This window comes from Falco peregrinus, chromosome 5, assembly GCF_023634155.1.
Source record: "Falco peregrinus isolate bFalPer1 chromosome 5, bFalPer1.pri, whole genome shotgun sequence".
Classification (NCBI taxonomy): Eukaryota; Metazoa; Chordata; class Aves; order Falconiformes; family Falconidae; genus Falco; species Falco peregrinus.
The window spans coordinates 6,221,962-6,248,208 of record NC_073725.1 but is presented as its reverse complement, the minus strand read 5'-3'; the positions used below and the strand labels follow the sequence as shown (position 1 = coordinate 6,248,208).

Here is a 26,247-nt window from a genome sequence, read left to right as displayed (position 1 = left end):
GAATACACTGCTTTTAAATGGGGAAAGCTGATCTTTAGAGCTAGTGTCCCTCGACACTTCATTTTTTAATACTTCAAGGCATCCATATTTTATGTAATCTCAATTTTAATGTCAGCAAAACTTGATTACAGAACCTCTAAAAGTGAATTTGCAGAAAGGACAGTGCAGTCTCCTTGTCTCCTTGTTTTAGCAGTCGTAAAGTAAGCAGGGAAGTGACTGGCAGCCGTCAGGCAAGAGGCTGGCATGGCAAATCGGTACTGAAGAAGCCTCCCAAACTGGTGTAAATGCCGCGCCGACCGTTACCTGTCTGACCAGGGACATCTTTGAAAGGGTGCCTGCCAGAAGGGGATTAGGACATTAGAGTGCTTGGTCCTGTTCCCAGAAGCAGCAGCCTGGTATTCCACATTTAATACTAGAAGTCGCGAAGGGCACAGAAATAAAGCCGGTAACCCAAAGGGAATGTACTCTCCCCCTTAGATCACTACACTTTCCTAGAGGGACACCAGTAAAATAGACTGGGTGACCAGCAAAGGCACTCTGACAGCCAGCATGCCTGAAAGGTCAGATTAGATTGAGCACTTAGTCTTTATCCATTAGCAGAAGCTAATAAATCAGGGAGACTAGCAATGGCCAAGAAATCACTGTGTCTTTGTAACATAACCATGTCTTAAACCAGACTGAAAGGGCTCCAGGAAATCTGAGGGCTCTAGATATTACTCCAGATAATGTGAGAGCTGCTTCTCAACGACCTGTTTGATAACCTTCCCCACATAAGGATGTTTATGGGCTGGGTGGCAACTAAGATGCTTAGCTGTGCTGAGATGACAACTTTACGAGGTAAGAAAAATAGCACAGCGTTTTATTGTTGTTGTCGTCGGATGTGGGTGCAGCTTTGAAAGGTTGCTGCAGCAGTTCTGTCAATAGGACTTTTTGGAAATAATGATTTTTCTGGTTAGGCCCCAGGCTGCATTAATTGTTCGGAGGGTGTTATTCTTCATCTGCTGTTAATAGCTTGTTAGAAAAAACAAAAGACATGAAGTGTTCTTGGAGCAATCTGTTCTAAGAGCCTAGAAAGCGCACCAGGTGGAAATTATTTCAGGAAGGTTTTTAATTTGAAGGCTGCTGCACAATCTAGTGTTTGTGTTTGGTGTGTCCCAGCTCGCAGAAGCAGGGTACTTATTCAGGGTATGGCATAACAGATTTCTTCTCCAACACCTTTAGCTTGGTATTCGCATGCCCTAACGAGAAGCCCACGTTTGTTGGTATGAGAACACACACAGCACTTTTCTATAGTCTCTATTCACCTTTCCAGCTGCCCATCGAAGCCCACGGCAGAACTTGTGGAATTCAGTGGGCTCTTTCCATTTGGGGGAAGCAAAAGGAGTACCTGTGGATGTATGGAGGAACTTAATTCTCTTCCTTTCTCAAACGCTTTGTCTGATTTAAGTAGTCTGCACAGATATGCCTCCAACATTTGCTGTTATAGTGTCACTTTTATCTATTGCATGTCCAACCCGCCCCATGGAAGGAGGCGGAGTAGGTAAGTGGTAATGCTTTCATTTTACTTCTGTTTTACGGGCAGTATGCACACTGGCACTGCTTCATAGCATTCATTAATGGAAAAGAATTAGGATGAGAAGTTTCCTCAGAGTCTATCTGCCACTAAGACAGTTTGCATAGCCCAGCCTAGGGAAAACAAGGAAAACATACACACACACGATGATGAATGAATGAATGGGTACCTTCTAAAGACAGAAGAAAGCATGTAACAGACACATTGAAGACAAGGGAGAGGATTGTAGGCTTGTAGTTCTCTTGACATAAAACTCATTTTTTGAGTATTTTGCAAAGAATGGAGTCTGTTTTAGAGTCTTTGGGGCTACTGTAATATAACTAACCAGAATAATAAAAGAAAAAAAATAATTTAAGCATAATACTTTTTCAAAAAAAAGATCAGTATTTGCAGGATTTGTGGAGGTCTGATACAACAGAACATTAACACAGCTATTTTAATTTAAAAAGAAAAAAGAGAGAGGAGGAAAATTAAAGTCTTCCTACACTCGAATATGATGAACCCTTTGAAACAAATCTTAATGTTTATTATCTCTTGTTTTATCTAGATTTCGAAAAGTTAAAGGAAATTACTTTCAGTTATGTCTGGTGCGTATTAGCATTCTATTGCCTTTACAAAATATGTCTGATAATTAACTCCCATTTCAATTTATTTTTTGCAAATCATAGAATGGTTTGGGTTGGAGGAGACCTTTAAAGATCATCTAGTCCAACCCCTCTGCCATGGAGGGGACTAGATTACCACCATGTCTGGAGAAAGTATAGTATAAGAATTCTGATTTTTCTCACTCTGCTTAAAGCATCTTCTGCAACACATTTTATCTTCCAGGAAATTTATAGTACATTATTTTAGACATGATTACATAATACTATTATTCTTCTCTATTTCTGTGGCAAAGAACTATATATTTGGAAAAATTCCTAATGTTTAATTACATCAAATGTTCAAGACGTCGTATCAGAGGAACCTGTTTACCCTCTGCTCCAGTAATACCTTAATTTCTTTTAACATTCCTGTAAGGTTGAGGAGGTATTCCTTTCCATAATTTACAGCTGGTAAACTGAGGCCAAGAGAGGCCAAGACATTTGCCAAAGATCATAAAGAAATCAGTAGTGAACAAGAAACCAAAGGGAACCCTCCTAGGTCCAGGCTAGCACTTTAACAATTTCTGATGTTGCTTTCTGTCCATCATCCAACATCCACTTGATTTTATTTGTTCTTTGACAGATTTTCTGTTTTCTTACAACCAGAACATGTTTTCCCTGCTTACAGTGCCTGTTCTCTGAAGAACTTGACAAAGCCACCTTTTTTATGTCATTTCTGAGTGATAGAGGGCAGCGTTAGAAGTAGCAGTCATTTTCCTGGTTTAACCTTCCCAGGATATACCCCTCTTTTCCGCGTTCCATGCAAGCATCTTGAAATACCCTGCTAAGCCCAGTATATAACATCAGCGAAAGCGAACCGGGAGTGTATCCCCTTCCACTCCATCAGTTCTGGTCCCCACGCAGTAGAACAGTCTCTTGCATTGGTGCAAGCGGAGATTTCCTTCTGAAAATTGCCCGCGGCAGCCCCAGTTCCCTGCATTAACACTTGGAAACAGCTTGTATTTCGTGAGCAGTACATCAGCCACTGCTTGGGAACGGCGATACAAGGGGCATTCCTTTACAGAAAACAAGTGGTTTGCTACATTTTAAAGTAAGATTTAAAAATAAATAAAGAAATCAACACAGATCTTTCCTCTCTCATTGTCTGCTTCTGGAAAGGAAGCGTGAGAGTAGATCTTCAAGGTATTCACCCCAGGGAGAGGAGGAGAGCTTCTGAATGGGTCTGTGGCCCATGGAAAGAACAGCACTCGCAACAAATCTCAGTGATACGCAACCTTGGGTTTCAGTCAGGAAAAATGACTGAACGCACCCTCTGGCACATCAGCCCCAAAAGCTTACAGGAAAAGGAGGAGACAAAGACAACAGAGTGGCTAGGTCTGCACAAGGAGCAGCAAGGAAAGCTGTTAGACACAGGCACATCAGGACAGCTGTGCAGGGGAAGGAGCTGTATCCACTCAGGACAGCAGTTGTTCTCTGGAGCCAGGAAGCTGGGCTCCATTGCTGATAGCCAGGTGGCTCTGCCAAAAAGCAGAATGGCACCAGGATTGTGTTTCAGTGTCTTGGAGATGCTAGGAAAGGGTTGGCGCCCTAGGAAGCTCTTCCTCCAGGAGAAAATACAAGACAGACAAGGGCTGTGGGCCTGATCTCTTTCCCCAACACAGGAAGACCTCCCAAAGTCCTGGAAAATCATTGCTACAGAGCAAAAATGAGCCAACTGAATGACCCTGGTGCTAAGCAAGCCAGTCATTTTGTTCCCTTTGGGTGTAAACTACATCACTCTCCTGAAGCTAGATGCAGGGCATAGGCACATCTGGCACTGTCCACTTCCAGCCCTCCAGCCAGGACTTTCCTTCAGTCTCTTTGTTCAGCAAACCAAGAAACTCAACACTTACACTACACTAGTTGAACCTCTATTTGCTCCACACATAAGGCCTATCTAATGCCAGCAAGCAAGGAGTGTTTGTGAACAAAATTCTGGACACACTCTATTGCTTTTAAGAAAGGGGACTGCAAATAAAACACCTGTTTTCTTATCCTCACATACTCATGCTCTTACTGTGCCAAGTATTTTAAATGTCAGCTCCTCGGGATTATCTCAGAGCTGTATGACCAACTCCCAAACTATGTACATCAATGGGAATATCAGTGGTTCCACAGCACATTCAAACTCACCCTGAAACACTGCAAATGAAAGACTGTGGGTTTAGGATCGCTTTTTAAACCAAACATTTATTTTCAAAGATAAGAGAATGGTTATTGTCATGCTAAAAGCTGAATACAAAATTACTATATATATGGTAGCTTTAAAATATATCACTCATTTATACTTCTTTAAGAGAAAAAAAATTTGGCTGTAGTTGCAATCAGTCTTAATTCATTCTTTATTGCTGCTCTGGTTCTGTGTTATTTGAGCTGGTTTAACTGTTAAAAGCGTTTCAAATGTTCACATGGTCTGCATTAGGTTACAGAATAAAAGTAAGTACAACCCACCAAATGTAACTTTCTGAAATGTAAACCACATGAATTTGATTTCTTTGTGGTACAACTTTAATTGGGTTCAGAGGTCTTTCGGTCTTACCTGTCTATCTGCTCTCTGATGGCCCGACCTGATAAAGCTAATACAAAGAATCTGAGAATGTGATCCAAACTGATTATCCTCAGTTACAGTACATGGCTTTATTCTTGACAGTAACAGCCCTTTAGCCTATTTCATTTTTAGGCTGCAAGTTTGAACCCTGGAGACACTACTGAACTGGGAGTGGAAATGTCACAGCTTGTAGTAAAAGATCACGTCCCCTTGCAACTCTGCAAAACTAGAGAACCAGAGGGAAAGAGAGCATCTAGGTGCAACTGTAAGAGATGACGTATCCTAGAAAAAATGAATGAGCGTGTGCATATATGTATACCTTGCACTGTCACAGCAAATGTCAATACAGAGACATCCAACACACCCTATGTTATGGAGAAGTGACTGCAAACAGAAATTACAACAAAGCCTGAAATCTTCAGGGACTGATCTTCAACTGATTTCGGATTGTAATTTTTTTTTTCTTTTGACAATACACTGCATTGCCTTAATGACAATAACTCATCAGTTGCTCAAGTCTCTGTTGCACTGCCTTGTGCTACGTGCCTCGCTGGAGTGAAACAACAGTATTGCTGCTTCCCATCCAGAAAAGCTCATCATATCTCAGTAACAACATGGAAGGCACTGTACAACAGGTATACTCACCTTGTAATCCTGTGACCTAACTTGTAAACAAAGACCTGCATCAGCTTCTGGGAGCAGTTCTTGGCTAAAGCAGACAGCTCAGGAGAAATGTAGGAAGAAAGGGAGCAGCATGCTGAAATACTAGAAGTCCCTTTGCCTGGGTAGCTTGTTTTCTTGGTTTGGGAATGCACAGCCTCAGTTTTGAAAAAATAGCATAAAGAAGTGCCCATAGTTCTTGGAAGAAGACACCATAGAAAGGAACACTCAGCAGACCCAGTAATAACATAACCCAATATTGAAAATTACTCAAGTGTAACTTCCACTGCAATTCAGAAGTTTCATTCAAATAAGTAAATCACTAACAAGTAAAAACATTACAAGCCATCATCTAGTTCAGGCAAATTACATTCTCTTTTCCCTACTGGAAAACAAAAACAAAAAAATAATTGATTTTCAAAGCCAATGTAGTAATTTTTTTTAGGTTAATATTTTTCATCCTATTCCCCCAAAGCTGTTGCTGCCTTTATAATTTTTCTACAGTTCTATTACAGTGCACTGTTCTGTACTGGTAGAACTGTTCTTCCAAGTAATTTCCACTGGTGAACATACGAGCACTAACAAATGAGGTCCTCTAATTAGTTCCAGGTTTTTCCAATAAGCGGTGTTGGCAATACAGCTTTTAGCAATCTGTCCATCACACAAATAACAAGGCAGGGCCTGTAAACATGGCAGGGGTGTCTCCATTTTCCTGTTCATATAATGGGCAAGCAGGAGTAAGAAGGAAATGTATACCTCAGTGGTGGGTTTTTATTGTCAACATGGAATAGTTTTTTTGGCTTCGAGTCATTTACGCTGTCTTCAAGGACACATCTTACCACTTCCCAACTCAGTCATAAGGAAAATTGAACATTTCCAAGGACGTTTCTTCCAAAACAAAAATTGATTTTTTTCCCCCCTGGAGGTTTTAAATGTGGTTTTTTGCTTTTGTTCTCAACCCCGGTTTTCTTTTATATATGGGTTTTTGTTTCCCTCTGCATTTATGGGTTCTGCCTGGGTCCAATATTGTTTCTAGCATTTGCTTTATAGGAGTTAAGGCCTCACAACCCTTGATGTTGCATTAATGTGCAACAAAAAGCTCCATGCTACTAGGCTGTGTACAGAAAAAGACCAGACTGGAAGGGACCCCAGCTTTCCCCATAGAGAAATATAGTTTCACTTGATGGCTTCTGGAATGAACTTAGCCTATTATGTTTTATATGGATTTTGAATAAATCCTCTGAGTCACAAATTTCTTATTGGAACAATAGACCTATATACAGGCCAGGGGGAAATCTGGAAGCAAGTATGGGTTTTCTTCCCTGTCGTGGAGCCCAGAATCCATATCTTTCTCCCCATCCATTTAGTATGGCACAAAGGGAACTCACTGCCTGCTTTCTTCCAGCTTTCTTTGCTACTTCACGGTAGAAATACTATGCTGCTTCCTATTTTATTTCCCCACAGATCAAACACAAATCAAAGACACTCCAGGTCTCTTTCCTCTGCAGGCCTGGAATGGACTGCAGAGAAAGAAGAAATTAAAACAGACTATAAAGGAAATTAATTGTAAAGAGGTAAAGTTTTCCACAGAACTCTTCCATTTAGCATATGTATTAACCAGCTTTGATTGTATAATCTACTGACCATTTATTTTCTGAAATATAACCAGTTCCAGTTCACGTCTTCAAATCTAGCATATTTCGCCCAGAATCGGCCACCCTTAACAGCCTGTTGAGTTTAACAGACCTTCTTGTTTCAATTAGTATTTTAAAACTACTGCTGCCTTTTGCCCACTTTCATAATGCCCATTTACATGTGCTGCCCAAAAAAGTTACGTCAACAACACATAGGGATAATGAATTAACAAAGTCCAGCATATCCAAAGAGAGATTTCTTCAGGCACATTAAGTCAGCAGTTTCTCTCTCCAGGGGCAGTTTCCAGTAACAGCGCAAAAACACTTGCTAAGAACACAAGCTTTACCCACGAGTACATCAGGAAAGCTTTCTGCACGCAGCTTTGCCCAGATGTTCCAGGAGAGCATCACCACTGAGATCTGTGCATCTCTTAAACATCTTCGAGTGCAAGATGTGGGACAACCCTACCGCACATTACAAGCCAGGGAAAGATGGTATGAGAAACCACCTGGCAGAAAGGGAAGCCAGATGCTCAAGTGTAGCTAGCACTTGCTTCCAAAGTGTTTGAAGGATTTAAAGCCCTCCCACCAGCCCAGACAGCACCTTGCAGCTGAAATGCAGTGGCATGGTTGCTCTCTAGACACCAGAGACAGCAGTCTAACTAAGACATGACAAGCAACATCCCCTATATAAGGACTAATATAAAGGGAGAAGCTTCACTGATTTGTTGTATAAATGCCAGCTACAGGTGTGAAACTGGATGCTCACAGCAGCGCAAGCTAAAAGCCCAGTCAGCTGAGATTTAACCAACCTGGATAACCATTTCATTACTCTTTAAGAAACTTCATTATGTTCTCTACTTGTATTCTTTTTAGGTCATCTAACTTTCAAAGGTGGGGTCATCGTGTCTTTGCCTAGGAAATCATAGACATCTCTGTGAGGGGAAAAAAAGGAAAAAGAAAAAAAAAAAAAAAAAAAAAAAAAAAAGAGAGAGATGTTTGAAGATATCCAGGCCCTAAATAAAAATGCTTAATGTGTCAGGAATGCTGAGAACAACATAGCTCTAAACAAACAATGAATGGTCTTCACAGAAAATTGTGAATTTGTCAACACACTATAACACCAAAAATGTCAGGTTGTACATGAACCTGCACCAGGGATCTTTAGGGACTATTAGGTGTACATAATCACTCTCAGAACTGCCATGAACTGAATAAATGGTTCAGAACAACTGGTCTACTAAGAAGTCAGGATTAACATATCTGACCTCTAACCAGGTCTAGAAAATTTTAAGTTTCTTAAAGAAAACTTACAAGGATCAAAAGCTACTAATTTAATTAAAGAAATCATGGGACTAGAAGCACCAGAAGAATTTCTGTCTAGGATGATTTCATGCTAACTGTGCCTTTTTGTTAATCTCAAAGAACAAGAGAAATATAAAGACACAAGTAAGAAAAGGTAGAAAACAAACAACAGACACACCTTTTTTCTTATATCAAATGTTTGATATGGACACATGGTATTTCAATTTATAGGGTTAAAAAGAAGGAAGAATGTTATTTTGAGCCTTTACATTTACAGCACCAGTCAGCCTGGATGCTACGGTTAAAGAACTAGGTAAAAGTAACATAATATAAATCAGAATTCCCCAGGAAGTACATACAATTCTCTAAAGACTGTCAAATAAGCTAGGGATTTGGATTTCACTCATTTGGAGAATTGTCCACTGAAAACATTTTATTACCTTGCCAAGATTTTATGGACCCTATCAGAACAGCTGTGATTCACTTCACTTGCAGCAGAGGAAGCTGGTAATAGCTCAAAGATTGCCCCCTTCATTTCATAAACCAATTAGGACCTGGATCCTACAACTGGAGTAACACAACCCCTTTCTTTACTGGCAAAATTCCACTTCATTTATGTGAGCTCGGAATAAACATCTCTGTTGGCAGAATACAGATGCTCATAACAGCAAATGTTTTTAAAAAAACCACTGTAATTTTTTCCTTCTTCCAAGGAACACTCTTCCTGCACCCATCAAAATGAACACTTCGCAATCTACCTGCAGGTTCTGCCTAGCTACCAGTTCCTTGCTCACCTCAGCAATTTTTTACTAAACATTGCTAAGAGAATTTAAAATCATGGTTTACCATGGGGAACTTTGCTAGAAGGTCTCCAAAGCAACAGATTCCTTTAAATTGTATTTTCTTTCTAAATCAAGCACGATTTCATTTTTTTAACAGAAGTCATTTTGGTGATGTCATCTTATATTTAACTATGCTTTTGATTTAAATTGTATTTTGGTTTATTTGTTTGTTTGGGTTTTTTTCAAACATGCATTTGGCCTGTCTGTAAGTATAAATAAAACCATATATATGCCTTACATGGCACCATATTGTACCACTGATTTCTAAAACTCACCTCATCAATTAATAGGGAAGCCTACTTTTACAGGTGGTAACATAGGATCCATATATTTTACACATAGTCTGTAATTTCTGTGTTTTCCCCCAGGTATTTCTCTCTGAACTATTGTCATTGGTTTTCAGCCAGGTTCCAGCTTAAAAAAAAAAAAAAAACAGCCAGAAAAAACATTAACACTTTACTAACTTACAGTAGTTTACTAACTTACAGTATGTTTTTATATGTCTTTGAAAGCATTCAAAAAGACACTGGTAAGACAAACCGTATAAAACCAAGGTGGTTTCTGTTCAGCACATCAATGCCAATTCCCTTATTGAAACAGATACAAACATAACTTCTTAGTGGGTAACTAAATTTTTATCAGAGTTCTTTGCACGTAAAGGTCTTCATTTTTTTACTCACTCATTACAGCCACTGTGCCACCCCCAGGCAAACATTTAAGCCCTTCTTTGAACTGACATGGTGTGAGGCAGCATCCCAAAGTTTGCTATTTCTCTGGAACCTGCAAATTACTCTCTTAAACAAAAAGAAAAGAAATAAATAAAAAAGCCTTACACCAAACAAAGTCTATATTGTTTGAGTTAGTGCTTTACTGTGCCTTAGTTACCTGTCAAACAGGCTGACACTTGGATAAAACACATACTGGAATCACCCATCAGGGCAAGTTAAGTGCAAACCTGTGATGAAGAGCAGAGCTATGCAATTTGGCTGTGCCGAGCTCTAATGATCATTTCTGGTCTAGGAAAGCTTGATCTGTTGCATCAAACCGACTGCAATGAGATCCTCTTCCATCCGAAAATGATTTTACATCTGTTTTAGTTCAAAGGGTCATATAAATCAGAAGCTCTGACTATAAATTTTGATAACACCTTTAAAGAAGATTTATACAGTGTGTATTTTTTATATATATATATACACACACACACACGAGGTATGTAAGATACCAAGCACTAAAATTAAGCAATCAATGCTGTATTTTCCAAGTTCTGTATATCATATTTTAAGTCCTATTTATGACTTACTCTGATGTGAGAGCCAACCTATGTCCATGAAAGCTTGGCATTTCTGTTCAGATACAGTTATGGGTGCAGCACGCTATTCTGACCTCCCGTTCCTATAGTTCTTGGGCAGGACAAGCTTTCCAGAACGGAAACATCATGATCCATTTCTTAGAAACCACTTCTAGAAGAACTGGCTTGAGCGTGGGTTTGCTGCCTATCTGAAATGACCATCAGGAGAGGGAGAGGGCTGATTCCTCTTCATAACAAAAGACAACCATCCTAATGAGAGTCGATGGCCAGCAAGTCACACAATATCCTGACACTTTTTTGTGTGTGTTCCTGCTGTAAACAAGCAACACTTCTAATAAGCTTAGGACTTTTGTCAAGTAGAAAGTATGAGGCATAAAATATTGTGGTTATTAATAAATTTAACCAACATGTAGAACAAGCGCATAACTTTCAGGGTAACAGCTGACTTCAAGTCAGATAAGGAACACACTAAACCTTCTCCATTCCTGGTTGACAGGCTATTTATTATCTGGCTAATGATCCTCCTTTCAGACCCCTGAAAGTCATCGTGATATATGTCAGTACTTTCTAACCCCTCCCTAGGCCTTACAGCAAGAAAGGGTTTTTGGGAAGGCATGGGAGGATGTGGTTGGGGATGGAAGAGCGATGTCGTGAACAATCACCCCTTTGTGCGGTGTCTGACACACAGACCAGCGCTGTTTGCTCTTTTTCTTCCTGACTCAGCAGTGTTGGGAGAGATTGAGTCAGCAGCTCCTCAACATGCCGATGCAAACAACAACAGGGGAGGCTGGGGAGCAGGCAGAGCTTCCATGCGTCACATGCGGAGTGGCACAGTTTGGTCTGCAGGTCAACGTGCAGACCTGGGCAGCTGCTAGCTAAAACGGATGAACCAGCTTGAGAGGATCCGTCTATCAGACTCCCATTTTCTTCCACACCACTCTTGTCTACTAGCCGTAAGCTATGAGACAACTTGCTCCTGTGAAGGGCTTACTTGTTGTAATTTCCTAAGTAATTCACCTGAGCATCCCAGAGACTTTTGGCTACTGCGCACATGTGGCTTGATAGGATTCCGTGTTAAGCCTGGCCAAGGTCAGTGTAGTAGAAGGGACTACAGAAAACACGCCTGAGCATAAACAGAAGAAAAAGAAGCAGGAGCATTAAACAGAGACTAAAGCCCAACTTTGAATACAAAGACGGGGGAAAAAATATTTGGACAGAACGGTGCTGTCAGATGCTTTCTCTTCCCACCTCTCTCTCCCTTTTCCTGCCCTTCCAGTGATCTGACTGATGTTCTTACATCCTGCGCAACCAAGGCATGGAATGGATCTGATCAAGTAACTGAGAGGTCATTTCGTACTTCATTTCTCACTGCACAGTTCTTCTCATCTAACAACATACTGTGGTGCTTCAGTTCAAATACATGAGTTGGAACAGAGGCTTTTATCCCCAGTTTCCTGGAAAGGGAACTGGTCTTTGAATTTAATAAAAGCACATCATTCCATGGCCTCTTTGATGCTATGCACTCCTCCAACTTACTAGCAGCTTAAAGAGATACTTTCTCTAGCATGTACAAAGACCCTTCTGAGTTACCAGCCTATTTCAAGTGCCTTCCAGAACTAGACGTATTATGGACATTTCTGCCCATGAACATCTCTTACAGGAGACTTTCCTGTTTCTTCAAGCTATAAAGGATGATAGCAGGATACTGTGAGAACTCAACCAGCAGCTGCAGTCTCAGATAGCTTGCTGCTGCGGTAAAATCCCTGTGCCTGCCACAGAACAGCTCTGTCCCTCTGTCATTTTGGGTCCCCCAGATTAAGGCTACAGCTGAGAAGGTTTTTTTCATTTTCTCATTTTCCCCATCCCCAAGGCCAGTCACAATGAGTTTGCTCTTCACTGTGTCACCAAACCTCTGTTAGTCCCATTACCTGCAGTTTTCATGACCACTCCATTTCCCATGCCCCTCTGCTTGGAAAGCGTTTGAACCCCACAAAAAGATTATAAACTGGAAACAGAGAAAGACGTATGGCATCATGAGAAGGAAGAGAGAGGCACAGGAAAGAAGTGCACAGGTGTTAAAATGAATGCTGCATGTGGGGACTGAAAGGCTGTCCTCCAACTGGCACCATGATTCTTTGGTACTACAAAGGCACCAGAGGCATCTTCCAAACCCCTTTTGTTGCCTTCTCCTACCTGCTTGCATTTCACCAAATGTGGTTGCAATTTTTTCCTTCTGATGCTGTGCCAGAAGACCATCTTATGTTGATTAAAATGCTCTACAACACTTTGAAAACAGATAATCTACATCACATGGTTAGTGCTCTATGTCCACTTCAGAGTCAGAGTTCACTGAAACTGGACTCACATCTCCCTGTCCATTTAGTAAAACATTAAAAACTGGCTAGATCTGTGACAACCCTCAGTCCTCCCGTGCTCTCTTTCAGCTACAGAGATGTACCAGGGAGTTTCAAGCTGGAATAATTACTAGTTCTGTCTGCCACTAGCTTGAAAAACAGCAGCAGGTTACTTTCTCCAGGAATGCTGAGCTGTTAGGCTGCAGCCACCTACAGTCTTTGCTGGTCTGAAAAAGCCATCTTACCTAGCAAAAGACGTGCCCAGATAAAGCGCCCAGTGTACTGCATTGTCACCAATTTGTCTGACCATAATTTTCACATACGTGGCTGAATACTCAGTCACTGAAAAAATTGAGTTATTTAGAAAAAGACAAGCACTGCTATTGTACAACCTAGTTCAGAGTCCTGTATCTTGAGCTGATTCAGCTTATCTGCCTTTCTATACCTTTGACAAATGCATGTCGTATATCATTTTTTCTCCCCTTCCTCCATATGCCTTACTGCTTTTCCTGCATCTTATCTCTAAATGATGTGCTATTAATCAGCCAAAGACACCCTTCACTGCTAAGTGTTCCTCAACTGATTTTTCATCAGCACAAGTAGTTACTAGTTACAGCATTCCTCCCACATGCTAAAGCTTGGGGGGGAGGGAGAAGGGATGGCAAGGAGGCTAGAAAGACTGCCTCAACGCATAAATACTATCTGGGACCTTTATACCAAACTGTCAGTTTGCTGTAATGATAATGTTGCTGTTTGTTCTCAACCAAGGTACATGGTGGGAGGAAAGTGGGACTGCACCCTGTCTTATTTTTTAAGTTATTAACCTTCATGCTCTTCCCTTTTTCTGATTAACTTGGCTGGATGCCCGTTCAGTAGTAGCTGAAGCTTAGTACCTGAAACAATGTGTGTATATACACTGTGCCAGTAAGGCTTGCCCAACAATGCTCATTTTGTCATGTTTTCCCATGCCTTGTGTCAATATCTCATTTTATATGCAAGCCCCCGGAGCCAGAGTACAGGACCGGGAAAAAAGAGGCGCAGGGGAAGGGAGAGGGGGAGAGGGATGGAGGGAGAGGGCAGAAAAAGACGGAGAGAAGAAAGTGGGGGAAAATTACATCCCTTGGGAATGTCAGCTGCTGTGAACTCGCCCAGTCCTCACCACGAAACCAGCTGCGTGCAGGCACAGGTGGGTCCCATTCTCTGTTACTACAGCACAGCCCATGAGCAGGGTCTAAATGAAGACTTTCATTGCTATTCCCTGTTTTCATTGGAGTAAGTCCATCACAAACATTTGCAGGTGGCTTGGCCATAGTCTGACACTAAAATATTTTTGGTTGTGATAAAAATCAGAATATTGCTACAAGATGGTTCTATATAACCTTTAGGGCTTAATCCTGCTCTTACAGTGAGAGTTTTACCCCGTTGCTCTCTGCTGGTTTTATTGCTCATTAAAAGACATATTCCCTGGAACAATTCTTCACGGTAAGGACTCATCTACCCTTTGGGGCAGCTTCAGATGGGTGTTTTTTTTTAAAAAAAAAAGGGAAAACCCAACCCAAAACCACTGATTTAAGCACCTCAGAATTTGGGCTTGTTAAAAAGTTGAATCACCTCAACTTTGTACGGCCAAATCAAAACCACCAAACTTTGCAGAACATTTTCTGAATCTATCTGGATTTTTCTTCAGTTGTCTAACATGGAAACCATTGCCCAGTCTGTATTCCTTGTGAAGGGCTCTTGGATATAATTCTTAGCACGTTTAGAAGGATAAGATGAAGATAAATTGAAATGACAAGATACGTTCTTCAAATAAAATAAAACAGGCACCACAGGGAAAAGACCGAAGGAAAAGAAGACAAACAAGGATGCTCAACAATTTGGCAAGCAGATGAAGTTGAAAATTCAGCAATTATCTCCTAGGACACACCATGAACAAAAACCAAAACCTCCTAGGAAGAGGGAAGAATGTGGAACAGAGTATGCTGGAGGTCACACTATAAGTCTCATTCACACACCAACTCACACCGAGACTAAAATGCTGACAATTGCCTCCCAATAGAGCAGCTTTAGAGTCAGACTTAGGAAACATTGGTGTGATTCAGTCACGGGGAGAATTAAGATATGTCATCACAAAGTTTCCCAAGTGAGACACTCACCACTGACTAGGAAATAGGCCTTTTTATCCTGAACTCCTCCAACTTCAGAGATTCTAATCACCGTGGCCCCGAACCAATGCAAACCTAAAACCTGACTGACAGGGTCTTGCAAAACCACATGCAGTTTTTTTCTCATTATATAGAAACAATTGTTTGGAAGCCAAGTACATTCCCATATAAAACACCTCACCACTGAGTATTAAAAGTTGTTTGGTGTTTTTTTTATTATTATTTTTAATTAGGATCTTAATTACCACTAGACCTATTAAGTCACAATTTGAACAGGAGCTTAATCATCCTTAACCAAATAATGGCATTAGCAGTTTTTCTTTCTAAAACTGAAAAAGAAACTTGTTTCTTCTTCCCAGCCCCCTGTATTTGAACAGAATGGGACGTAAGACAACAACTTTCTTGTACTCACAGACCAACGGTATTGCACACGAAATCCCAGTTGGACACTGTTTTGTCACTACATAACATATACAAAGGCACATCTATCAAATATCTTTACCTGACCCATACCATCAAATTTCTATATTAGGAAGAAAATCCTGAAATAGTAGTAAAAAGGAAAATAGAGGAGCTTCTCCAGGAGCACAAAACTGGGGCAGCAGATGGAATCTGTGTCCTGTGTGTGGCTAGGTAACCCTTCCGGAGCAGTCAGTGCCACAGGCCATCCTGCCACCATGGCACTGGGAGACAGACAGCCTGCGGTCTACAACCTCCCCCAGCCACCAAGAATCTTGAAAGAAAACTCAAGAAGAACTGGATTTTGGCTTTTCAATGCCAGGATTTCTTTTTTCTCTCTGAAGAGACTGCAAGTTGTTCATCAATTATTTAGACAATGACTGGGGACAGAGACTGCTTTTGCACTTACCATATAATGGATATGACCAAATTACAAATTACAGATGATGAATCTAGGCTCCTGCTCCTTTCTTAGTCCACTGATATATCGTTTTATCCATATATTTTCATGCATACACTCAGCCTACACCCCACACACACCCCCCCCAAATCCTTAGAGTTGTGTGAGGAAAAAAACTGTACCCTCAAACCATCTGGGCAGTTTCTGTGTAATTAAAAACAAGTTATTGTGACTTACGAGGACCTGATGTTTGCTGGAAGTAACCAAGAGTACAAAACAAGGATGTTTTTGTTCACACAGTTCTCCAAACATGAGCACACAATTGGTATTCAAGCCAATACAATAAGCATCCATACTGTCAATTTATGGGAATAAATATGGATCCATCATCACAAATTGAGCAACTGTTTGAGAAACAGAGGTTTCTGTGCCAAACTCCATTTATCTTGATGGTCTTTTTATTTTGTCTTGTAGCATTCTTCAGTTAAACACAGTACGTAGGAAACAGCTCAATCCCACAGAGTACCCAGGATTCCCATTGAAGGAATTGCAAGGATCAGCTTCAGAAATGCCCTTTCTTCCCAGAGCACTTATAAAAACAACATGAACTTTGAATGTAAGCAGACAAAAAAAAAAAACTGGATGGAGAAAGCAGGAATTCCCTGCACGTAACAGCATTCTGCCCCTTTTGAACGAAAGCATCAGGTCTGGAGTACCTGGCTGTTCGCTCCCAGTCTGCAACAGATGTTGCAGGCATCCTTGCTGCATCCTTGCAGGATCAAGTGCAAACTCCATAACCTCAAGAACCACGAGGACAACATCTGGTCCTGCATGCAGCTGCTGGAGCCAAAGAACTGGAAAAATGAGCAAATGGAAATGGACTCACCCAATCTGTCGATTTGTGGAAGGTGCTTGTGTAATGACCGAACTGGACTGTGGAGATGGCATGGCTTGTTGAATCACAACGCTGGTGTCGTGGTTTGGCATCCTTGTATTTGTCAGCTGGTGAGATCCAGGTCCTGCCATTGCTCCTCCAACTGTGTTATGCATGGAGATATTCTGTGAAAAGAAGGGAAATGGGAGATGGTGAAGGAAAATGAAAAAGAAATAAATGTCTTATCTTGAATAGAATTAGAAATCTGAAAGTATCAACAATAAGAAAAGTTACTGGCTCTTGGGAAATCCCAAGTCAATAGATCTTGTTGTAACAAAGAATAATAAAGAAATGAAAAATAACTGTTTACTTTTACAGGGCAATATAAACAGAAAAAAACCCTGCAAGTTGACTAATCACTCTTCTGCGATTCTGACTAGTGATTTATAATGAGGATATTTAGCACATATGCTCCTAACTGAAGATGATATATATTTTGTTTGAAAATTACTCCTGTGGTGAGTGCAGGGCACCTTGATTTACTACATGGGTTGTTTACTGTGTACCAGGTCTGTTTAGGCTGACAAGCAAATCAAGTTTTATAGTCCCAAAGTAACAAACAGCACACGGCACATCACAGAACAGCTATTTCTATTAGCCTCCATATATTTTGTAGAGCAATAATATCCCAGAGGCCTAGAATAATAGCGCTGTATTTGCACATATATAACCTTTGCTTCAGGTAACTTGGAGCCCTTAAAAAGTTCTTTTTTTAAAAGCAAGTTCACAGATAACTGATACCCACAGAGCAAACAAGCCACCAGAGACCGGAATACTACTAGGGAAGGAACCACGGGATAAAGCCGTTCTCCTGTTTTGCCAGCACACACAATACACGCTGCTGCTAAACCACAGGGTTTGACTTGGCCTGCGTTTAAAAACAAACAAAACTCTCGAGCCAGAGATAACCCACAGCGTATACATATGAAAAATACGGTAACCTTGAGAGCGTTATTTTTCCTATCAGGCATCAACGTGTGGATTGTTAGCAGTAAGAGGAAAAGAAACTTTCTGCTGTCACCTCACACTAGGCTGAGGAAAAGGGGGAAAAAACACCTTTACACACACACACTCTGCCACCAAGACTCATGCAAAGCATCTTCCTGACCTCTGCAATACACAGGATTGAAAACTAAAGTTAAATTACATTCAAAATTCCCACTTATGAGCCAATTTCTCTAGGAAGCACTGAAAAAACACAAAATAATGATAGATAAAGCTGGTAAGAAAGGAAACTGTGCTCTGGATCGAATGTGGACAGGCAGACAACATACAGAATCCCAGACCTAAGAGAAAGATTGCATTCTGAACCAAAACAAGAATATCTGAACCAAAACAAGAATAAACCCTTCAGGCAACATTCCTCATGGAAAAGGAGCCAATAATTAGCGGGACCATTGAAGACCTTACTGTCATCCCCCTATCTCCCAATTCTTATATATTTCAGGTGATTTCCCAGACTACTGCAGACACAGGGACCTCTCTGTTTCTTTTAAGGGAGTTGCTGCAGTCTTCATAAACATACAAAGAGGCAGAGGTGCTGCCTACAGCCGCATGGTTAGACCACTCACCAAGTATGAAGAAGATCCAGCTCTGAGTTCCTCTTGCAGCAAATAATCTACACAATATGAATCAGGTTCAGCAGCTCCAGTATTTCTTTAGGAGCATGGATTGGAAGAGGAAGCCAGACCAAGGACATTCACTGTTATTTTTCATAGCCTGGTAGTATGTCATGACCATCAGGCAATAAAAGAGAATAACCTTAGCTATATGGAATTTTTTCCAAAAGAAGTTCTCTCTCATCTACCACATTCCTATTAAAACGTCAGTTCTTCAATGGATTAGTTCAGGATTCAAAACCGCACTGACTTTTTTGATCATTACAAGATTTTGCAAAACCAGGTCTAATAGCTATCCATCTGCAAGTAAATGTTTTAGCGATATCACTTCCTAAAGCTTCTCCTTTATACTAAGGGTGTGTTTCAATTAAAACCTACCAATAGGTGATATTTACTTGTTTCAAACTTCACCCTCATTTATTGCTCCTTTACACCGGCTCCATAGTTTCTGAATCCTTCCAAACATTCTGCATTGTCTGTTTGCTTTCAGTAGTATGTTTATTAGAGCAAACATTAAATTGCAAGACAGGTATACAGTACTTGCACCTCTGGATCCATAGGGGAGCAACAAAGAAGAAAAGCATCAGTCCCCCACCATGAGTTTATTCTGCAGTGCTGCACAACTGCCCCTTCCCATTGCCAGCACAGATGATGTGCCTTACACGGCTGCTTTGCTTCCAAAAGGGGCTGTGTGCATGGAGCCAGAGCACTGGCATGAAACTGTCCAGGATGCAGAAAGCCTTTCTCTAGGTTACACACTCCAGACCACAGTTTTCCAAGAGCTACAGAACATTGATCTGCTACATGGGAGGATCTTTAAAGGAAACATGGATGGTGCCATGAGGCCTGGGAAGGGAAAGGATGCAATCCATCATGAGCTTTAGACAAGTGGTACCCCAGCACTTGCCCAGATTTTGACTGGATTTTGTTGTGCCATGGCAGAGCAGAATTTAAAGATTTGATACCAGATTCCCACGCTCCTAGATCCAGTATTTCCATTTTCTTCTCCTTCTCGTCTCCTTTTCTCCTATAATTCCAGAGCTCTCTAAGGTATAAATGGTATGAATTATGATGGGTATGAAAAAGTTTGTTATCTTACATCCACAAACTTGTAACGCTGTTCCAACGTTTTGATAATTTCCAATAAACTGTATCTTTTCAGAGAAAGTAGGCTGAATACGTGATGCATGGAAAGCAAAAACAGAATGAAAACCTGTCAGTGCATCCAGATGTCCATTCTTCTCAGTAATGCAAATGCTGTTGTTGGGCAGGAACTAGACCTTTATACTACGCTGCCAAAAGAAAGTCTAAGATTTCCCAAGAAAATGTCAAACTCAGCACGACTCTTACATTCACAAGAAAAAATTTGGCAACCTCAAAATAATTTACATTGGTGAGATACTTGTGAAGTTACAGAGAAGTTCAAGCAAGTTCATACTCAAATGACAATGCCTATGCTTTGAAAGACAGGAGGAAGGTAATGCACAATAGATCTGACACTAAGCCTGTCTGATCTAGTCATATGCATCATGACATGCAGGATGACTCTATATCACCAGCAAGCAAGACTAGGCTTGTTGCGTGTGTGATGCAGACGGTCTTCAGAACTCCCAAGATGGCCTTGCTGTGTTGAGCTCTGCATCTGATTCTGAATGGATCTGGATAGGATATTAGTGAGCTCCTTGCAGACTCGACTTTGGGCCCTTATAGAAACGGGACAAATTCAGCAACATTGGCCAAAACTGAGACCTACATTTTATAGCTGAATTGTTACTTGGCTAGGCCTCCTCCAGCTCTAATTTTAAGGAGTTCTGTATGCTCTTCCACCAGGGATCCACGAAGAACATCTCACTTTGACTCCCCTTTTCATTCTCCTCCAGCTCTTAAGTCGATGGTTAAGATTAATTGATACTAGGAGGGGAGCTCCCAGCACTCCAACCCAGAGAAGTCACCAGAAGCGACGATGTGGACAGTGCTCTCCGTCTGCTTTTAACACTCCCAAGACCTGTTTATACTCTGAGAGAGTATAACACACACTCAGTTTTCTCAGAGATCTTCACAGCTGTCCTTCAGCATTAGAAAAGGGCATATAAGCTTATTAATATTATCCATTTTATTAAACTGAATCTAAATGTTCACACAGGGAACAGGCCACCCACATGCCAGGAGCTGCAGAGATATGAAAGACATCCCCTGCCCTTAAGATTCATTTAATGGCTCTTAATTAAGATCCAATAAATTAAGAAGAATTTATTTCCTCTAGGACTAAATTTCATCCCCACCAAAGTTCCCAGTCACTCCACTGAAGCAGAAACTAGGAATGTAACACTGAAGAGCTTTTACAGAAACGCTCCCCTCACCCACGCGCTCATACTGTACTCTCCAGCAGTACTTAACATTCAAATAAATAAAACAAAAACCAGCCATATCCATGAACCAGTTTTAAATCAACGTGCTTATTCTCAACCTCTCCAGCTGCAAAAGGAAATGGGCTAGATCATTGGCTTGCCTTCTCCCCAGTTACACCGTATCCCCCACTTTAACTTCAGACTTTCAAGAAAACATTTGAGCATTTTTCTCCCACATGCAACCATTTAACTTTGGATAGGCAACACACTTCTTTTTTCTAAAGGCCAAAAACGCCTCAAAGTCATGCTTCCATGTTCTGGTGGAGAGGATTACACATCGCTCCGCAAGAACACACACCCTGTTGGCAAGCGCAGCAGAGAAATGACGGCTCCACAGACACAGGCAAAATACACCCCATGACTCCAGCTACTAACAGTTTCCACTAAACCCTAGTTGTTGCAGAGAAACACCCATCTGTGTCACATGGCACCACCTGCATCACACATCTCCATCTACTGAAAGCAAAGGATGAAGAAGATGAAGCCATCATTTACAATCTCATGGAATATTCTGAGTATCAAGTAAGCATGTCTGTGGTTTTAAACTGTAAGAGCTAGCTTCTGAACCAAAGCCAGCTTATATTTTCCTACTATTCTTTTCTGACTGTGAGGCTTAATGAAAATTGCAAATACTAGTTTTATACAAACTGAAGACTCATTCAGGATTGTTCTGAGTGAGCTTTTCAACAGACCTGTCACCTATAACACCTATAATTGTACATAAACATATTATGCAGACTATTATATAAATTCTAAAGTCAGAAGAGATTTGCCATGAAAAAATGAGAGAAAAATCCAATCCATCTAAACAGACAAAAGCACTTTTTTGAATTTTTTGTTTTCTGCAAAAAAATCATTAAACTATATTTTCCCAAAAAGCAACTTTAAATATTGTTCAGATAATTCCAGAGTAAAGGCTTCAACTTAAAAAAAAAAAAAAAAGATAGAAATCAAATGCACAGAGATATTTTAGAATTTATATAGCCTGGCCTCTCAATTAACATATTTGAACAAGGATGAATATTCTAAGCTGTCCCACTTTCAGACATTTTACAATTTATGGGGAAAGAAAATACGCATTTGTAACCTAAAGTCTTCTAGAAGGCTCTACAGACCCATGGCACTCAGGGTAACCAAGACACACATTTAAATGGCAGCTACACATTAATTTTTAAGAAGTGTGCAGTAGCATCTTGCCTTATTATGGAAATCGTAACTTCACAATATATATAATACCCACATGAGTGGAAGCCACCAGTGACACACTCACCCATTGCACATGCTGTTTACACATCCAAAGAACCTGCTGGCTTAAAAACTTGGAAGACATCGTCATAAAGAAAATTATAGACTAAATGTAGCAAATAATGCTCCATCAAAATTACTGTTGAATTCTATTGAATTCTCTCCTGACAGAAGATGATGATCATCTCAAAACCAAAGTTATCAAATCTCCCCAGAAAATAAATATTTTATCATTATTCAGATCCATGTGTAAGGAAAACACTCTGATGCCAGCCCATCACAGCTGTTTCATCAGTTACTGGTTTGCAACTTCTGAAGTGTCATAAGCCCAGATCTAAGCTTGCTGTCCACACAAAACCAACAAACATAGCAGGGGAACTAGGGAAGAAAATGGAGATAAAGAATGGATCAGATTGCTAATGCAGTTGGAGGATCACAGGAAAAAGAGTCTATTACAAAGATTTAAATTTTAAAAAAAAAAGAAAAAAGGAAAAAGTACCATTGTACAAGAGGTGGGAGAGCATAAATTTGGTGGAGACTGAAATGCAATACTACAGCTTTTTTTAACCTGTAACATCTGTATAGCTTGAATGAGAAAAAGCACTAAAGCAGAAAAAAGGACACAGAAAAGAACTGCTGGAAAATGCTGTGTAGTAACATTAAGCATAGGGACAAAGCCCTAGGAAGATCTTATTGCAGCCTGCTAAAATCCATTTAAACTCCCTTACTTAGCGAGAGGTATGAAGTCACTGAACAAGGCTGACACATAAAAATACATAACTGATGCCAAAAGATCTATTCCTCAAAATGTTTCGAAGGCAGGCAAATACTCACTTAACAGCTACCTGATAAAAATGGCACATTACAAAAAAAAAAAAAAAAACACACCCAAAAAAAACCCCAAAAAAACCCACCAAACCAAAAAAACCCAACAGCAGGCATGAATGATAAATCCCAGAGTGCAAAACAACTCTTCCCTGCCCCCAGGTCCCATCTAACATCCACCCCTGAACAGGACATAGTTCTATCTATCCACACTGTGCTGGAGACCCAAAGGCCAGGAGCAGTACGAGTATATCTGACTTCTTGAACCCTGGGCACCACTGCTCAGTCAAATGTTATCAACCTGATCTCCTCGGGGGTAAAAATGTAAAGAAAAATTAAACTCCTTACTCAAAAACGACAAGTAATGATAGGCAGATGGGGGAAGAAGGGAAACACTGCTCTCGCTGAAATCATAAAGCTTTGAATCGGTACTTATCAGTCTCGGCCACTAGTTTCCAATTTTTTGGATCACAGACCTCTGTCAACCCTCTGAATTTCTCACAGAACACTCTGTGCTCTTATCATAAATTGTGTAATTAAGGCAAGATGGTTCCACAGACCAGCTGCAGATGACTTACCACAGCTTTGCGACCACCAGCAGTTCACAGATGAGAGTTTAACTGCCACCCAAATATTGCTTCACAGCACCGTGACTAGAATTTCTTGACAAAAAAGGTAACCTCCCTAAAGGCATCTACAGACTTCAGTAGCCCAAGCCCTTTTTTCAAAATGTCTTCAATCTTTTGGAGCCATAGTGAAAAATTAATTTTAATTAATACATCAGACTTGTGTACTCAGGCTGGGAGGAGCTTTGCAAAATTCTATCCGAAATATGTATGCTGTAACATGCAGGGAAACTTTCTTTTTGTTGTAAGTTAGGAAGAATCATTCTTAAATGCAGACATGCTGGCTACGCCTGAAGAGGTATGAACAAAAAAACCCTCATAAATAATCTTTTTATCTTGTTTTCTTTCACTAGCTGTTACCATGTTATCGGAAAAACTTTCTGAGATATACTGAGCAATGCAAACGAAACCTTGCCTGCTAATCTCCAGCAAACTCTGCGGTGCTGCTAAGAAGCATGGCGCAAGAGACAGGACAGGCGTATGAAGTGCTAAGCCAGGTATAAGCTGTCCCAAGGCTGCAGCACTCACCACCATAACTACGCCCGAAGTCCAAAGGACCCATTTAAGCACTGCTAATCCTCTTAAGGCCACTGCCCGAAGGATGACGGGCCTGCACGAAACCTCCGCAGCACCCAGCTCGTGCTGCAGGCCAGTGTCCGTCATGTCTCCGCTCGGCCGCTGCCCTTGGGTACCTGGGGTGCACAGTCACCTCCTCTGGGCTCTTCCTGGCACCTTCTGGTGAAAATGCACATTAACTTCTTCCAGGGCCAAGTTAAGCCGCCCTGCCTGTCCTCCACTTTGGCTGCCGATTTAGGCAAACGCTCTGACTCCTCTGATATTATGAATAAAATGCGGGAGATTTAGAATTTTTGGTCTTTTATCTTAATTTCGGTGACATGATCTAATTACAGACATTCAGTGGTGCCCTCTAATTACCAGTAGAAATGAATACTGAAAGATGACCCTTGTCTTCCACGATTCCTTCCCCTCTTCCCCCACTACCCTCCTCATGCCCTTTTCAGCATGTCTGTCCAGACTACGCTTTTGACATATGAAGCTTTCTTTACATACACAGTACGTAATATATGGTGAGTACCAGATGTACCCACGATAAACCATTTACTAGGGGAAAGGAAAAAAGTGATATAAAGGAAATGCAATGAATGTACTTTAAAGGAGAAGGAAATTTTGGAAGACTGGTCTCACCAGAGTTTGAAAGGAAATAGCTTCTCTATGGGAAAAGATGACGTCAGATTGCATGCTTATGTCTTGAAGTTTCCTACAGATATCTCCCATTTTCCTCAGGGTTGCTTGTTTCATACACAGTTACTTGCCCAAGATAGCGATTTAAGCAATATAGCACAAAGAGTTGCTTCTGTGCAAATAAACAGCAGTGACGGCTAAGTGTGCATAGCCCTGCTCGTTTCACTCTGGGTGTTTTGCACTGCTACCACCACCCTACATCCTGCTAATTGGGAGGCTGCAAAACAGGGGGAGCACAACCGGCTGCCTGGCTCTTCCCAGTTCTGTCATACTTTATGCAAAAGCCATAAGCTGACTATTTCGTTTCTTCCAAGTTGCCTATTGTGACATTTATAAACAGGAACCTGGCAGCATGTCAATGGTGCAAACTGATTTCCTCCTCTAAATACAATTTTAAAAAGCAAATAAACAAGGTTATGCCTGCTAATGAAACATTATATGCCATGCTGGAGCTAGTTTTTCTCAAACGTATTCTCTAGAGCAGATGGAACACCAATAAACACAAAACAACAAACCCTTTTATAAAAAGCATGTTTATAAGAAAATACATTCTCCTTAGAACTTTGTCTAAGGAAAAAAACTGGCTTATTTCTGTAATGTTATCTTGGGACCCAATTATGGTCCCATCAGATTGCTGTAAACAAGGGAGCTTGCCATGAATTTCAAATGGAGAAGTGCTAGTAAGAAACTTGAAAACAAAGCAAAGAGATTTGCCAGTATACTTACTAGGTGTAATTCTTAGAGGCCTCGTTGAAATCAAGGCCTTATTGTGCTAAAACCTGTACAGACACATTGATGGACTACACTTGCCCACAAGTCTTAGGGTCCAGACACAAAGCAAGGAAAGAGGAAGGAAGGAAGAGAGAAAGTGACTCGTGTAGCCAAAAATCAGGACTCAATGGAAGGGATCTTTTCTCCCAGTCCAGTGTCTTATCCATTATTTTGCATCGTTTGTCTGCGTCTAATACTTATCTATGCATTCAGAAAACCAGGAAACATTAAAATATTAAAAAAAAAAAAAAAGAAAAAGGAAAACCAGAATTAAGCTCTACTCTGTTGTTTTGATTTTTTCCAGCACTATCATTTCATCTCTGTAAATCAGACAGAATGCCATGTACAAAGTGGGTACTCAAAGAACCTTCTCAAAGTAGGTGCATGTCAACTTTTGCAGGACAAGCAATTAGACATCCAAAAGCAGCTGCCAGATCTGGAGGCCAGTCAGAGGGTAGTTGAAAACCTGCCTTTCCTTTCTTTATTGTAAGGAGTTTTGTTTTTATCCATCATGAAACAGAAAGCTGGTGGGGGTGGGGGGGAGGGCGGCAATCCTCCAGGAATTGCTTTAAACAAGCCTTTGATGCCGCTAACTGAAGGCACTAGGCTTTTCAACATTATGCAAACCATTTATAATCTGTTAATAGCAAATTCACAGAGACA

At 40.7% G+C, this 26,247-nt stretch overlaps 1 protein-coding gene across 1 annotated transcript in view; it reads right to left on the bottom strand.

Annotated features, from left to right (window-relative positions):
- Positions 1-26,247, bottom strand: part of CREB5 (cAMP responsive element binding protein 5) — a 217,172-nt gene that overhangs the window by 156,481 nt on the left and 34,444 nt on the right. Inside the window, exon 4 of the mRNA XM_055806670.1 lies at positions 16,780-16,952. Within this exon, the coding sequence (XP_055662645.1) occupies positions 16,780-16,952 (173 nt within the window). The remainder of the gene's footprint in view (positions 1-16,779; positions 16,953-26,247) is intronic.